The 13729-nt window shown below is 42.5% G+C and overlaps 1 protein-coding gene across 4 annotated transcripts in view; it reads right to left on the bottom strand.

Annotated features, from left to right (window-relative positions):
• Positions 1-1665, bottom strand: part of eva1c (eva-1 homolog C) — a 61668-nt gene extending 60003 nt beyond the window's left edge. For 2 of the 4 annotated variants that reach the window (XM_008107602.3, XM_062975052.1), the window contains exon 1: positions 1264-1665. In XM_008107602.3, coding sequence (XP_008105809.1) covers positions 1264-1594 — 331 coding nt within the window. In that variant the 5' untranslated portion in view covers positions 1595-1665. The remainder of the gene's footprint in view (positions 1-1263) is intronic. The other 2 variants (XM_008107599.3, XM_008107601.3) reach the window with 1 other exon arrangement.
• Positions 1666-13729: the final 12064 nt, after the last annotated feature.

Below are 13729 nucleotides of genomic sequence, written 5' to 3'. Positions count from 1 at the left end.
CCTGCAGCTTGCTCTGTTTCCTAGGCCCCTTCTACACAGGTTATCAAAGCAGAAAATCCACATTCTCTCATTTGAACTGGGTTGTCTTAGTGTACACTGCCATATAATCCAGTTCAGATCAGAAAATGTGGATTTTATATGGCAGTGCAGAAGGGGGGCTAGTCTCCCCAGCAGCAGAAAAGATGCTTGCCCACTCCTCTATGTGACATCCTTTCAGATGGGAGTTTTCTAGGCTGTATGGCCATGTTCTAGAAGCATTATCTCTTGATGTTTCGCCCACATCTATGGCAGGCATCCTCTGAGGTTGTGAGGTCTGTTGTAAATTAAGCATGTTGAGTTTACATATCTGTTTTTTTAATTGAAATCCACAAGCATGTGGACAATTTCAAAAGAAAGAAGGAAACTATGAAAATGAACAAAATCTGGCTACCAGTATTAAAAACTCTAAAATCAGGACAGCAAATAAAGAACGAAACTCAGAAGACAGGGGAATTCCAGGCATGAAACAATCAAGACCAGCTAAGACCTCCCAACAAAGGATTCCCTCAGGCAGGAAACAGCCAGGCTTTGAATCTACAAGACCATTAAAGGCTAATCAAGGTGATTAATTGCAACATGTACTTGTCTCCAACAGATGAGAGTTCTTTCTCCCATTCTGGACATTCCACATATATATAAATCCCACTTGCCTAGTTTCCAACAGACCTCACAACCTCTGAGGATGCCTGCTACAGATGTGGGTGAAATGTCAGGAGATAATCTTGTGGAACATGGCCACACAGCCCAGAAAACTCACAGCAACTCAGTGATTCCGGCCATGAAAGCCTTCAACAACACATCCTTTCAGATATTTAAACATGGCTATCATTTATTTCTGGGCCCTTCCACACAGCCTGATATCCCAGAATATCAAGGCAGAAAATCCCACAATATCTGCTTTGAACTGTTATCTGAGTCCACGCTCAAACAATGTGTAACTTTCTGCCTTGATATTCTGGGATATAGGGCTGTGTGGAAGGGTCCTCAGCCGTTTTATCCTCTCCAAGGTAAACATGCCCAGCTCCCGAAGCTGTCCCTCATGGAGCTTGATAGTTTTGGTCGCTTTCTCTGGACACAATCCATCTGGTCACTATCCCTGAAGTGCCCAGAGCGGGGCTGGGGATTCCAGGTGAGGTGTGACCAAGACAGAGGCGAGGGAGTGGGAGTGGGAGTGGGCGGGCGCCTCTTCCGCTTGGTTCAGACCCCGGGGCTCGGTCTCCTCACCTGCGAAGTCGGCCAGGGCGGCGCTCTCTTTGGTCCAGAGCAGGAAGAGGCAGGAGAGGAGTCGCAGCACCTGGCGCCGGGTGGGATGCTGCCCACTTTCCCTCTCCCTCATAATGCAGGGGGGTCTCTGGTCACATGACGCCTCCGGACCCCCAGTTGAGAGAAGGCGCACTTCCCAGTCCCGCTCCCGGCCCCGAAGAGGAGAGTTTGGCAGCAAGCGCGCAAGAGAACGGGGCGAAGGAAAGGGGCGGGATCCGGGCTCTCCAGGGCAACTGGGAAAGTCCGCAGAAGGAGGCTCTCTCTCTCTCTCTCCCCCTCTCTCTCTTTCCATGCAGTTTCGGCCGAGAGAGGAAGAAGCCCCGCAGCAGCAGAAGTAACTAATTGACTGACTGGCTGACTGAGAGGCGCGGCGTGGAAGGAGGAGGAGGAGGAGGAGGAGGGGGGGGAATAGGAAAGGAAGAAGCGCCCTTCTTCTTCCTTTCCTCCTCTTCTGACTGTGCAGAAGAGGGACTTCCAACAGGTGTGGCAATGACAAGCCTGTCCTGCTGCAATTCTTTCCTACCCAAATAGGAACAGCCTGGGAGTGCATCACTTTACACAGGCATGGGCACACTTGGGCCTTTTCTCCAGGTGTTTTGGACTTCAGCTCCCACCATTCCTAACAGCCTGAGACCCATGTGTTGACGAAGGCTTTCATGGCCGGGATCACAGGGTTGTTGTATGTTTTCCAGGCTGTATGGCCGTGTACTTCTAGAACATGGCCATACAGCCCGGAAAACATCCAACAAGCCTGAGACCCCTTTCTTTCTCCTATCAGCCACTTGAGCCCTGAGGCTGTTAGGAACTGTGTTGTCCAAGGCTTTCATGGCCAGAATCACTGGGTTGCTGCTGTGAGTTTACCGGGCTGTATGGCCATGTTCCAGAAGCATTCTTTCCTGACGTTTCGCCCACATCTATGGTATGCATCCTGGCTGATTTATTTGTGACCTTCATTCATGCTCATCCTATCCTGGAATGAATGGAAAGGCAACTCATTTGCTTTATTATTTATGTATTCATTAAAATTGGTTTGTATCTCACTCTATATTCAAAGGGCTTAGAGTAAAAAGTAAAAGCTAACTTACAGATCGAAAGGTCCCAGGTTCAAATCCCAGGAGCGGCTTGAGCGCCCGCTGTTAGTTCCAACTCCTGCCAACCTAGCAGTTCAAAAACATGCAAATGTGAGTAGATCAATAGGTACCGCTCCGGCGGGAAGGTAACGGCGCTCCATGCAGTCATGCTGGCCACATGACCTTGGAGGTGTCTACGGACAACGCCGGCTCTTTGGCTTAGAAATGGAGATGAGCACCACACCGCAGAGTCAGACATGACTGGACTTAATGTCAGGGGAAACCTTTACCTTTTTTACTATTTCATTATCAGGGTGGAGGCCACAAGGTGGCGCTAGAGGGAAAAGGCTACTTCATTTTATGGGGAGGAAGGAGGAAAACCCTAGTTGAATTGATGGCAGTTAAGTCTGCCAGTGCCTACAGATCTTCTGGGTTTTTAAAATTGTGATATTTTGATTGTATGTTATATGTGTTGATAGTGGTTTAATTTTATAATTTTATGTGATAGTTTTATACTCATGTACCATTTTATATTATATGCTACACCCTGGAGTACCTTTGTAGGCTGGAGTTCCTTCAGGGAGATGGTGGTGGGATATAAATAAAGTTTATTATTATTATCCCCCCCCCCCCCCCCGTTTTCACTGGGTATTCCCCTTCCACAACAGGGACATGGTTGGGGCGAATAACAGGAAACAGGAGGAAATATTTTTTTCCTCCTTCAACCCACCCTCTGCCCCCATAAAATGGACTACCCTTCTGTCTCTAGAACCCCTTTGTGGCCTTCACCCACAGTATGAAAACGAGAAATGATCACAATTTAGGTTGAGCAGTCATCCATAATTTCAAAATCCAAAATACTCCAGAAATCAAAATTATCCACATGGATAGCTGAGATCATGACACCTTTGCTTTCTGGTGGTTAAATGTACAAAAACCTTGCTTTGTGCACAAAAGTATTAACAATATTGTGTTATCAAATTAACTTCAGGCTATGAGTGTACATGGGGCATAAATTTCGTGTTTATACTACATTTCATTATATACACACATATATGTATGGAAAAACAAAATCCATGAATAATCCAAAATCTAGAACATTTCTGGTCCCAAGCATTTTGGATAAGGAGTATTCAGACTGTAGTTTTGAAAGTTTAAAAACATATTCAGTGGTTTATCAATTTCAAAATATTATTATTGTTATTATCGTTGTTGTTGTTTGCCTCGAGGTGGGGAACAACACAATTAAAATGGATAAAAACACAATTTTGAATACAGATTGCATATCCAAAATACTCAACCTGTAGTACAACTATAAAAATGTGTAGCCTGGATAAAATTAGGTAGGTCCTAAAGCTTTCAAAAAAACCAAAGTTAGACTTGCCACCAAAATTATCCCAAAGTTGGTGCCAAACTGTTCACCCAATGAGGGATTGCCACAACTGGGATGGCAATCTTTCAAGTTCTCCCACAATCTATTTGTCCTGCTGGTAGACATAGAGCAGTGGTTCTCAAAGTGTGCTCCGCAAATCATACTGAGGAGCTCTGCAGTTCCCTCCTTCTCCCTCCACCCCTTAAGTTTTCCCCCATCTTTCCTGCTCCCCCCTTCCCCCTTCCTACTAAAAGCCCTTTCAACCCGTCTCTTTCACCAATTTTTTTTTCCTCGTCCGCCTTCTACCAAAAGCCTTTTCCCTTGCTTCCCTTGATGCCAAAAGCCTTTCCCCTGCTTCCCTCACTTTCCAAATACTTTATCACTTACTTCCAAAACCCTATTTCCCTCCTACTGCTTGGGGGGTGCTTTGGTTGTGCTTTTCCTGCATGACAGAAGGGAGTTGGACTGGGTAGCCCCTGTGGTCTTCCATAGAAATACTGTTAAATTTATGTTGTTCAAAAAGTTTGCCCATGCCTGATATATATACATCCTATACAAAGTAATATATAATGTATAATTATTTCTTGGGGCATCAAAAGGGCTCTGCGGGTGAAAAAGTTTGAGAACTCCTGACATAAAGGAAGTCCCATCCCATAGATAACATCTGTATATAGAGAGGTGCATAGACACTGACAACTGGGAAGCCTTGGCACTTGAGCACTCTAATTGGAGGTCAGCTGTGACCAGCAGTGCTGCGGAGTTCGAAGAGGCACAAATGGAGGGCTTAAGGGAGAAATGTGCCAAGAGGAAGGAGCGTCAAGGCAACCCTGACCGGGACCGCCTTCCACCTGGAAACCGATGTCCTCACTGCGGGAGAACATGCGGATCAAGAATAGGTCTCTTCAGCCATCTACGGACACCCCCCCAAGGTGGAAGACAATCATCCTCGAACTACGAGGGATTGCCTAAGTAAGTAAGTAAGTAAGTAAGTAAGTAAGTAATAGAGAGGTGCTTCCCTAAGTATTGAGTTCCCAAGTCATTTGGGTCTTAAAAGCCATCATCAGCCCCTCAAATTTAGGCAGGAAACATATTGGCAGCCAGTGCAATTGCTTCAGAACTGGTGTTATATGGTATCTTACTGGACTCCAAGTGACTGTCTAACTCAGGCATGGACAAACTCTGGCCCTCCAGGTGTTTGGGACTTCAACTCCCATAATTCCTAACAGCCTACCAGCTGTTGAAGTCCAAAACACCTAGAGGGCCAAAGTTTGCCCATGACTGGTCTAGCTGCTGCATTTTGCAGTCATATTCAAAGGTAATCCCATCTAACTGAGATGTTACCGTTATTCTGTTTCTGTTATTCAGAAAATGTTGTAGCTGGCTGGCCAGTTGGAATACCTCCTGAACCTAGTGTTTGGATTTTAAATGGAGACCTGTGTTTGTAAACATGCACACCAAATTTATTTGTAATATTTCAGTGCTCAAGGAAAATTCTGTATTTCCAAGTCTCTATATGTGGGGAAATCTGTATTTTCAAGCCTTCTTAAAAACATCTTTTTAAGACGGGAAAAATCTCACCAAGGAAGCATGGCTGGAGAAATTAATAGACATCAAAAATATGGATAGACTGACTTTTTTGTTAAAAAAAACCACTGGAAGACCAATGAAAGAAACGAATTGGACACTTCTAGAAAACTACCTACAAGAATCAACGTCTTGATGTAATAAATGGACGGGAAGTTAGAAGATCGGAAGTCTACCTCCCCCCCCCTTTTCCCTCTCCCCCCCTCCCCCGATAGGGACCTTTCCTTTGGGTTATGACCCTTCCCCTCACCCCATTCCTGCGCCCTCTTTCCCTGACCCATACCTGCCCTCCCCACACTGATGTCCCCATAGTTTACCCCACCCCCCTTTTTCTGCTTTGATGTAACACAGCAAAACTTAATAAAAAGTATTAAAAAAAATAAAAAAATAAAAACATCTTTTAGATCTGCTTCTTAGACCCTGCAAATACCTGCACAGAGATAAATAAAATAAAGTGTTCAAAAGTCCAAGTTGAACTTGCCAAACTTGATAGCAGCTGTGGTTCACAATAGAAAGAGTGAAGCCTCCGACTGAAATCATTCTCGGCTCCTCCTGTCACTATAATGGAGCACATAATTCTTCTTATCCCATTCTTTCCTCTGAGAATTGTGACACGGCAGGGCTTCCCAGAAACTGGAACAGAATAGAATCAGTGAAAAATGGCAGGTGACTCCATAAAATAGAGGCTTCCATATATCCTATGATTATAGCCAAATTCATATGGCTAGTTGCCATTATTACAAATTTACTGTTAGCTAAGTAGACTCACCATGACAGTACCTTACCACAGTGGTGGGATTGCATGCATACTGCTTTGAGGCAAGATACTGTGCTGATGGTGGCAACACTAGGGTCTTTCATGTCAGGCTTTTGCTGAAGAGCCAGACTAAATGTGCCAAAGAGATACTGGGCATCAGCAGTAATAAGGGGTGAAACTGGTGAAGGATCTCTGAGAGACAATGTAATGGTGCCATTGCTAACACTTGTTAGTACTGCACAGATGGAGGCATGATAAACTTATTTATCATGAATGCTATTCGTTTCAGATGAGGGCTCATCCTCAGCATGGAAAATGCTGAGAACTGTTGGCTTTCATCTCCTTTGCTTGCCCTTCTAGTAATTCTTTGTCTTTGCTATCTGAGATGGCCATGACACCGGTTTCCATCCTCCCTGAACCCCTGATTTTCCCCAGGAGAACAAAAATTTACCTATGGTATGGTATGAAGCCTTTTCTTCCTAATTCTGTGCTATGTGATTGGCAAAGAAACTTGGGAAAAATTGGAGGGGAGTGGGTGTCCCTCTTCCTAGGTTCCTTTACCAGTCACATGGTATGGAAACAGAAAGTGGCTGCATACCATGCAGTAGGTGGATTTTCTTTATTCTCCTGGAGAAAACTGGGGTGCAGAGGATAGGAAGGGAGAGCCATCCACCTCCCTGGGCTGTCCGAGCCAGATGGGTGTGGAGAGAGTGATCCGCAATCCTGCAAAGGGATCCAGGGTGGTTGTTCCCACTTCCACAAAACAGGGGAAGATTTGAATTCTGTTCCAAATCCTGTGTTTTTTTAAACTGGGGTGCCCCTGCATTAAGTGGCTTACCCCAGGTTAAACTGCATCAGCCTATGTGCATTGTGCATGTGCATTGTATAGACTCAGGCTGACGTGAAACCCACAGTACATTAAATAACAATGTAGATAGACATCACCAGAAAGGCAGTTCTAGAAACCAGGTAAACTACAAAATTTGAAGTAGATGATGGAGAAGCTCTATTCACTCTGAAAAAGAAGGACAGGAACTGATTGTGGCACAGATCATGAATTGCTAATATGAAAAAAAGAGTAAATCTAAAGATGATCTCTGAAGCAAAATTTTGCCAAAATACAACCTGAATATCATCCCTATAGAATTTAAAACTATTTGATCAGGAGCCAGAAAAACTTTGGACTGAAGTCAGGGATATTAGCTCACATTCACTCTGTGAGCAAAATCAGAAGAGAGTCCTCCAACTGGTGTCACACAAACCAAATTCAGAATCTAGGCAGTGGCGTCTTATCTGCTGACATCACTTTATTTCCGTGCAAAAAGAGAAACAGAACAAAAAGCAGTTTTGATATACAGTACCAGCAATGTACATAGTAACTGTCTATGAATTTTCATAAGGAGAATTCATTTCGTTTTGGCGCCAGATGAAAACATTTTAGTTTCCCAGCCTTTAAAATCTGTTTTGGTGCTAAGATTATTATAATGTTATATCTCTTTTTCTTTTTTGATGTTTTGTTGCCATTTTTCTTCTTATTGAATGTTAAAACTATTTTGTTATTTTTTGTGATACATTATGACAATAGATCAGCCTATAAATAAATAAATACTATAAATAAAGTAGATTGCATTTCATAATATATTTAATGTTATCTTGACTGGTCTCCCATTCAATTTATTTTCCCCCCAGTTTAAAACCCAGGTCACATTTTACTCTATGTACACAGAAATTAAATTGATGTTACCTAATTTATAAAAACAAAACAGTCTGAAAAAATGGGAGCAACTAGAGACTATCAGTCAATGTTAATTAGCTAAAAGTTTAAAACTGGTACAACACGGTAATAGCAACCTTTACAAACTATAATTGCACTACATCTTTACAATTTCTGGTGAATCTTCAGCTTCTAAAAAATCCCATCTTTTGCCTGATGAATGTATGTCCATCTGAATCCAGCCATGGGAGAAAAGAAATTTTTCCCTTCACTAGTTAGAACATTTAAGGTACTTTTTTTCCTGCATTTTGACATAAAGGGGAATATATGGCAAAGGTTTTAGCAACTCTGGTGACATTTCTGCCCGTTTCTATGGAAATAAATGTCAGGCTAGATGAAACAAAGCAAGCAGCCTAAAAAATAGCTATATGGTCCTTATTTAAAACTAGGCACCTCATGTTTGCAGACTCAGCTTCTGTTTCTATGGAAATGGGAATAAACAGTTCAATCCAGCTACAAGTAACTTTTCCTTACATATTACAGTTCTGTTAGCAAAAGTCCTACCACCACTATTTGTCAGTACTCTACATTATAAGGTATTTTTACAAGCTGAAGTGGTTCTGTGATGTATTAAGCAAGACACTGTGTGATGAGAAAAAAAACATTTTTTCTTCAGAAACAACTTTGAATTAAAAATAGTGACAAAAGAGGGATTTCTCCCCGTTTAAATTGGAAGAGGAAGTTCTGACATAACTCTAAACTTTAAATCTATTGAATGCTAGGTCTACATTTTCTTATTTCAGCAAGATTCAGCCAAAGCTTAAAATTAACTGTTTGCAATGTTTCCTATGATTTTCTGATATTTTCCCTATTTTATTGGAATAGCAACAGAATACACATTAATTTGTTGACAGATTTACATCAGATCCTTGGTAGTCTAATTAAATGTCTTTATTTTGATTTGGACTGTAAGGTTAAAGCTCTTTTTTATTTTATGAGGACAGCAGATACAAAAAGATTTTTGCTAGCACTCCTGAATGTATTAGTTTGTTCGCATTTCTTTTTGAATTTACAGATACAATCCAGTTTAAACTACTAGTTCTGGCCAAATTTAAGTCTATAAATCAAGTATCACTGATTTCATTATAAAAAGATATTCAATCATGCCAACATTTTCCCCAGCAAAATCATATACTTTTTGTACTTTTGTTAGATTGTGCTACATTAGACACGGTGATATTATATTCAAACAGTTTGTATATTTTCCTGTTTTTAATATAGTAATAATATGGACAGCAAGAAAATACTGCATAAGAAAAAAGATCACGTTGGTGCTTCTAGGCAGGTGAATTTTAACATTACCAGATATTGCATCTATAGTTTGCCTTTTCTCCGTAATGGTTTTCTGTAGTGAGAAAAAAAGACAGAGCCCAGGCAAAGCACAAAAAGGTTATACATGAAAGACAAGAACATCTGGACTCCTGTCTTCCCATAAAAGTCTGTGAATGAGGCAGACAGACTAAACGCACAATGAAAGCCTCATCTGGAAGCATTCATTATCACTCATCATTAATGATAGCCTGGGAAAACAATTGATATTAAGAAGATTCAAAGTGTTTGTCCATTCTGCTGGAAAGGGACAGTACAACGGAATGCACTTTCTAACTGGTGTTGCATTTACATTTGCTTTGTAACTTTAAATTTTAGGTACACGCGTGCAACATAGCATTACATCCTAAAAACAAAATAGTGAACTATGTCCCTTAAATACTACTTAAAGAAATATAACCATCAATATGTTTGTAGATTGTTTTACAATGAAATAAATAGCAAATAAAAGTAACTATAACCAACTAAACAGACTTGAAATATACAACACATTACAGGAAATTAGCAACAGAAAAGGTTGAGAGCACCAGGGTTATATGATAATAGAACTCTTTTAAACCACAATAAATCTTGATAAACACCCTGTATTCCCATAAAATTTAGAACAGTCTTTTCAAGCTGTTTTAGTCCACAACTCCTGCCAACCCCAGCCAGCTTGGCCAATGGCCAGGGAAAATGGGTAGTAAAGAGCAAAACAGTCAAGAAACACCAGGGCTTAGAAAATGTGATAAAGTGCCAAAATAGTACTCTAATAAACTTAATTCTATATTGAGCATTTTTAATCACATTTCAGAAGCAGGTTCTGCAGTTTAGGATTACAAATTTTAATTACATGGAAATATAAGGGTGCTATCGTCCATGTAGATGTGGGAAATCAAGACTAAGCATGTGTCTGAATATGCTCTGGCAGAATGACAGGGTTAGATGAGGTCAAATGGCACAAAGACCAAGTCTTCCTCTAACCACTGGCTCACATCAGCCATAACTTCACAAAGTTGACCTTACATAACACTTTCACAACAACATAATGAGATGCGTAGCTTTCATGAAACCCTGCAGGAGTGATGGGAATACATGAGGCACAACCATTGTCAATGGGCAGGTAGGGAACTGTTTGAAGGTCATGAAGAAGCAGCAAATTATTTAAATTTTATTGCATTTTGACTGCTAGGGATGGGAAGAAGTTATTGCATGACTGTCTGCCTCAAGAGGCCAGAATAATTCGGTTGGCCATGATTATTACCCAACTAGACGGTGCACACTGTTTTGGGCCAACTCTGGGGAGAAATTAGCCTTTACATTGAAAGAATGTATGTTTTGGAGCTGAGCATAATGGGAGGCCCATGACATAATATAGAGCAACAAACTGAAGAAAGGTGTGGCCGGTCTTCCTATAGGGCAGGAAATGGTAAAAAGAGGAAGTCAACGAGAGGGGGCATTGCATGGCTAGACTTAAAGAAGGAAAGAGGCTGTCATGCTGGCCTTCTGAGGTCCCATCTACACCACCATATAATGCTCCACTGACCATCTAATGCAGTTTCAAATTGTATTATATGGCAGTGAAGATGAGGCCTTAATGGCTGCCCCTAGGCCCCGGAACTTCCCAGGGCAATTGACATCTCCCTGGCTTATTTTTACAGACAAGTAAATACTTTTCTATTCTAGTGGGCATTTGATGAGTGACTAGTTAAAGCTTGTCTTACACAATGCATTGGATATTAAACATTTTGCCAGTGTGTGTTTAAAATGTTTTTATTTTTTTCATTGTTTAATCGTGGTTTAACTTTGTATCCCATGGACTTTAACAACATCTTCTTAAATCTTGTACTTACTTACTTAGACGATTCCTCGTTGTTCGAGTATATGGCCTTCCAAGTGTAGTGTCTTGGAGATGGGTATGTAGGTGACTGTGGAGCCCTATTCTTGACCAGCATGTTCTTCCACAGTGAGGACATGTTTCCAGGTGAAAGGCGGTCCCGGTCAGAGTTGGCTTGACACGCCTTTCTCTTGGCACATTTCTCCCTTTCACCCTCCGTTCATGCCTGTTCAAATTCCACTGAACTGCTGGTCACAGCTGACCTCGTTAGAGCACTCAAGGACCAGGACTTCCCAGTCATTGGTGTCTATGCCAGTTATTGAGGTTAGCTTTAAACACATCTTTAAATCTCTTTTCCTGTCCGCCAACATTCCGTTTCCCGTTCTTGAGTTGGAAGTATAGTAACTGCTTTGGGAGATGGTGATCGGGCATTCGGACAATGTGGCCAGTCCAGCGGAGTTGATGGTGTAGGAGTATCGCTTCAATGTTGGTGGTCTTTGTATCTTCTAGCACGCTGATGTTTGTCCACCTAGCTTCCCAAGAGATTTGCAGGATTTTTCAGAGGCAACGCTGATGGAATCATTCCTGGAGTTGAGTGTGACGTCTGTAGACAGTCCAAGTTTTGCAAGCAGGGTTGGGAGGATAACAGCTTTATAAACAAGCACCTTGGTATCCCTACAGATGTCCCGATCCTCAAAACACTTTCCGCCAAGGTAGCGGATCTACGTAGTAAGCAGCTTGGAGTCCCAATCAGTGCAAATGGCAGGATGATAACAATAATAATTAATAATCATAACAATTAGATTTAGAATACACTTTAGAAGCTGCACTTAGTCTGACATAGAGAATGAATGCAGCTTGAGAGCACTTTATTTTATTTATTTATTTAAGGTACTTTTACCTCACCTTTCTCAACACCGGAGAGATTGAACGTTAAATGACTTCAAGGCTATTTTTTTTTCATGTCAGGAGCAACCGGAGTTGCTTCTGGAGTGAGAGAATTGGCCGTCTGCAAGGACGTTGCCCAGGGGACGCCCGGATGTTTTTGATTTTTTTACCATCCTTGTGGGAGGCTTCTCTCATGTCCCCGCATGGAGCTGGAGCTGATAGAAGGAGCTCATCCACACTCTCCCCAGGTGGGATTCGAACCTGGCAGCTTTCAGGTCAGCAACCCAACCTTCAAGTCACTTAGTCCACTACGCCATCTGGGGGCTCCACTTCAAGGCTATGGAATCATGGGAGTTGCAGTTTTACAAGATATTTAGCCTTTTCTATCACACTACAACTCCCGGGGTTCCATAGCATCGAGACATGACAGTTCTATAGTCATTCTTTCAGTGTAGGCATCATCCCTCCAGATGTTTGGGACTCCCAGAAGCCCTTTCAATGGTCAGGAATTCTGGGAGTTGGAGGACTAAACAAGTTTGAGAAGTGGGTTGCTGTGAGTTTTCTGGGCTGTATGGCCATGTTCCAGAAGCATTCTCTCCTGACGTATCACCCACCTATCACACATCTATGGCAGGTATCCTCAGAGGTTGTGAGGTCTGTTAGAAACTAGGCAAGTGGGGTTTATAAATCTGTGGAAAGTCCAGGCTGGGATAAAAAACTCTTATAATAATAAATAATAAAACCTTATTTATATTCCGCCACCATCTCCCAGACGGACTCGGGCCAGCTCACAAAACACTCAAGGTGTAAAACAAAATATAACAAGTGCAAAACACAACAGAGGCAATAAACAGTCAACACAACATCATAATAACACTGGTAAAAACAATAAAACACAGCAATGGCTGTAGATAAAACAGCACTATTCAATCTCAGAATTGTAAAGTGCCAAAAGAGTCTAACAGTCCTCATGTATTATAAAAGAGTCTAAACATGATCGAAGGCTTGTCGGAAAAGCCAGGAAGGTTTGGAGGGTGGGGACTAGTCTGATCGCCTTCAGGAGGGCATTCCAGAGCCGGGGGTCCACCACCGAGAAGGCCCTCTCTCCCATCCCCACCAACCGAGCTTGAGGCGGAGGTGGGACCGAAAGAAGGGCCTCCTTGGTCGATCTTAAAGCCGGTGCCGCTTCATAGAAAGAGATGCGGTCTCGAAGATAGGTTGGACCTGAAGCGTAAAGGTAATAGCCTGCACTTTGAATTGGGTCCGAAAACACATCGGCAGCCAGTGGAGCTGATTTAATAGGGCCATGGTGTACTCCCCTATAGCCACCGACTTTTGCACTAACTGCAGTTTCCGAGCTGTCTTCAAAGGCAGCCCCACGTAGAATGCATTGCAGTAGACCATTTTAGATGTAACTATGGTGTGGACCACCATCTCTCGTCTGTTGGAGGCAAGTGGGAATGTTTCAATTGATCACTAGCATTGAATAGTCTTGCAGATTCAAAGCCTGGCTGCTTCCTGACTGAGGAAATCATCTGTTGGGAGGCCTTGAGCTATAGCTGTTCGAGGAGTCTGTTTGAAGAGGTCTGTGATTCCCGAACTGTAGTCCTATAGGTGTTTTGGACTTCAACTCCCAGAAGTCTCCGCTCCCTAGCCCACTGTTCTGGGATTTGGGGAGCTGAAGTTCTCAAGGTTTTTTGAAACGTTACAATACCCCGGCTTTCGATCTTCTGTCTATCTGCTGCGGAACGAACTCTGTTCCCCACAGCTCAGCACCAGCCATGTGTTCAGATAGGAACCCTCCTCGCGTCGCAGGTTTCCGAGGGAAGAGCAAGCC

The sequence above is a fragment of the Anolis carolinensis genome, chromosome 3, assembly GCF_035594765.1.
Source record: "Anolis carolinensis isolate JA03-04 chromosome 3, rAnoCar3.1.pri, whole genome shotgun sequence".
NCBI lineage: Eukaryota > Metazoa > Chordata > Lepidosauria > Squamata > Dactyloidae > Anolis > Anolis carolinensis.
Note: the sequence above shows the minus strand (reverse complement) of the source record. Positions and strands in the feature narration are given on the sequence as shown.